The 2,821-nt window shown below is 38.4% G+C and overlaps 1 protein-coding gene across 1 annotated transcript; it reads left to right on the forward strand.

Moving 5' to 3' along the window:
• The first annotated feature begins 1,642 nt into the window (after positions 1–1,642).
• On the forward strand, positions 1,643–2,248 carry LOC140448744 (uncharacterized). Its single transcript, XM_072541855.1, has one exon. The coding sequence runs from the start codon at positions 1,643–1,645 to the stop codon at positions 2,246–2,248; it is 606 nt and encodes a 201-aa protein (XP_072397956.1).
• The last annotated feature ends 573 nt before the right edge of the window (positions 2,249–2,821 follow it).

Genomic DNA, 2,821 nt, shown 5'->3' on the forward strand with positions numbered 1-2,821 from the left:
TACGCCCGTTAACGAAACCTCTGCCCCTACGAGTCCGACACCAAAGTGAAGGTGCCACGGGGCGCGTACCAAAGACGTCCCGTGGGTCCCCCCGTGGGGGTACCCCGTAGGGTTACCACGGCACGTCTAGCACACGCGACCCGCGGGGGCTCCACCTTCCCCGTAGTACCTGTGTTGTGAGTACCTTGCCTACCCGTTACTCCCCCACTACGGGCGGGTAGGTTCGGCAGGCGGAGGAATTTCCACCTCACACGTAGACAGGTCGCCGCCGAGGATCTCTCCTCTACCACTCTTGGATCTCCCAGTGGGTACGTGCCGGGACACCTACACCACTCCTGACCGCCGTCAGGAGCGGTATATCCACACCCCTCCTGACCGAGGTCAGGAGAGGTATTTGCGGGCCCAGCTCGTTCAACTTCACCAGGCTCTTTTGGAATGGGAGTAGAGTGGTCCCACGAGTAGTCTCGTCTCGGATACTAGGAATGTAGACCGGTGACCGTGTCGCCGAAGCGACCGTGTGCGTTTCTACCAACCCGACACCTCAAACGACGGCTCTCCACCTCCCTATTCCTACCCATTAGTCGCCTCTTACGACAGGCAGGGCTTTCTGACCCCGGCCGTATTCTTATCTCCGCGAGCCGGACGGAGCCGGACAAAATATCAAGAGATAAGTCACCAATCGGCAGAAGAAGTATCGGACGACCGCGCAACAGATGGAGTGACAACCTTTCATAGAGGTATTAATCCGCCAATGAACAAGCAGAATTGCTTATAAAGAAGAAGAAGAAGAAGAATTAAGTAAGTACTCAACACTTATTTACTAATACGTGGTATATTATTATGAACATATTTTTTAAAACAGCTAATTAAAAATAAAAGTGTTATATAAACCTAGTTTAAACATCATACACAGGGCTGAAGCAGTATACTTATCGTAAAATCAATATACAAGTAGTCGTAGATTTTTATTACCTTTCACAGATTCATTCTTGACTTTAAACATGCAATACAGAAACCCGAGTTACATGGTACGAAAGTCCGGACCTGGCAGAATCGCAACCAACACCTGCGGCTTACTCTGCAGTTTCCCCAGAAGTTGTCGTATTGTTTCTTTGTTATTTGCATTGTAAAAATTATTATTATTCTTGGTCTTGTTCAGTTTAGATGCATTAAAATTGTAGCTTAGAAATAAAAATATTTTTTAAAAACAAATTTCATTTTTTGAAATTTAAATTTGACAGTCAGTAGGATTTGTGTGAGTCGCGAAACTGTGAATTTCGTATCTATCGGAAAGCAGACTTTTTCGGGACTTTGGTGTTTCAACGCCTTAAGTGCAAATCCAAAGAACATTCCGTATAGTGGAAAGCAGCCCCCATTGGAAAGCAGCTCTTCAGTGACAGCAGTCCTTCATTTGGGTGGACGAATTTGGAGAAGTAGTTGGCAAAGACTATCGAGGTGAGTGCCAAGTTCTTTCTTGCCTTCCTTATTTATTTTTCATAAATTCGGAAGATAGCTTGTTAAGACATTGTTTATTAGAAGATATTTTCATTTTATGATTGACGCTGATTCCTTGGTAGAATCTCTTAAGAATCTAAAGATTAACTTTAAAGGTAGGAAGAATAAAGATAATAAAAATATTAAAATGGCAACTAACCAAACTGTTCAAGCTAATCAAGCGACGGCAACGCCGACGCCGACGTTCGAACGTCGTCCCATTAATTGGGAACTATTTAAGTCAAAAATTTCAAATATTAGACCTTATGATGGAGATACTAATACTTTAAGTAAATTTATTTATCTTTGCGATAACTTAATTATTACATATAGAGCATATAATGACCAAGAATTAAATGATCACATTTTTGAATGCATTCAAGGAAAACTTATAGGAAAAGCTGAGCTTATGGTAGGAAATAGGGTAGAATTAAATAATTGGGCACTTTTAAAAGCCGCGCTTATACAATGTTTTTCTGATAAACGTAATTTACAATCCTTAACACAAGAACTTACTAGAACTAGGCCACAAAGAAATGAAAATTTAATAGAATTTGGAAATAGATTACAATTGTTAGTAAGTAATATAGTACAAAGAATTAGCAATGATACTAATCTTGATGTAAATCAAAAGGCTGTTTTTATACAATTTTGCGAAAATACAGCACTAAACACTTTTATTAAGGGTTGTACCGGCACATTAAAAAATAATATGCATTTAAAAGCACCAGCTTCTTTAGAAGGGCGGACGTAATTTCGGCCGGAAAAAGAGCAGGTACTAAAAGCCGGTAGGTAAATTCGGCCGGAGGTTTTAAGTTGCTTCCTCATCTCATAGGTATTTTCGGCCGCAAATCAAATAAAATAACAGAATGCTTTATATTAAAATATTTCTTTATTTCAATAAAATTATTACATCAACTTATTTCTATAAATTAAGTAAACTATAAATTTTTAAAAAACGTTTTGATGTGATACAGATTTAACGAAATTAATTCTAGAAATATTGTCAGATCGAAGCATATTTACCATGTTTTCGATAAATTTTAGTTTGTTTTTTACTTGTTTGTCTTTAATTTTTGCTGGAATATTTAAATTTTTTATTTTTAAATATGCATCGATCTGACAATCTTTTAATTTTTCTATAAAAATAAATATAGAAGGGTGACTTGAATAAAAACTAGAATTAAAGTGCGAATGGAATGATTCGCAGGCATTTGTGGTTCTTTTAATTGATGGGTTTTCATATGCCCATATATTTGGTGGAAAATGAGATTCTGGCGCTATGTAGTTTTCTAATAAATAGTCTGCGTATTTATCTATAAGTTTA

This window comes from Diabrotica undecimpunctata, chromosome 8 (genome assembly GCF_040954645.1).
Source record: "Diabrotica undecimpunctata isolate CICGRU chromosome 8, icDiaUnde3, whole genome shotgun sequence".
Classification (NCBI taxonomy): domain Eukaryota; kingdom Metazoa; phylum Arthropoda; class Insecta; order Coleoptera; family Chrysomelidae; genus Diabrotica; species Diabrotica undecimpunctata.

Excerpts from the sequence above, each read along its gene's own strand:
- LOC140448744 (XM_072541855.1), top strand. The coding sequence starts at position 1,643 with ATGGCAACTAACCAAACTGTTCAAGCTAATCAAGCGACGGCAACGCCG.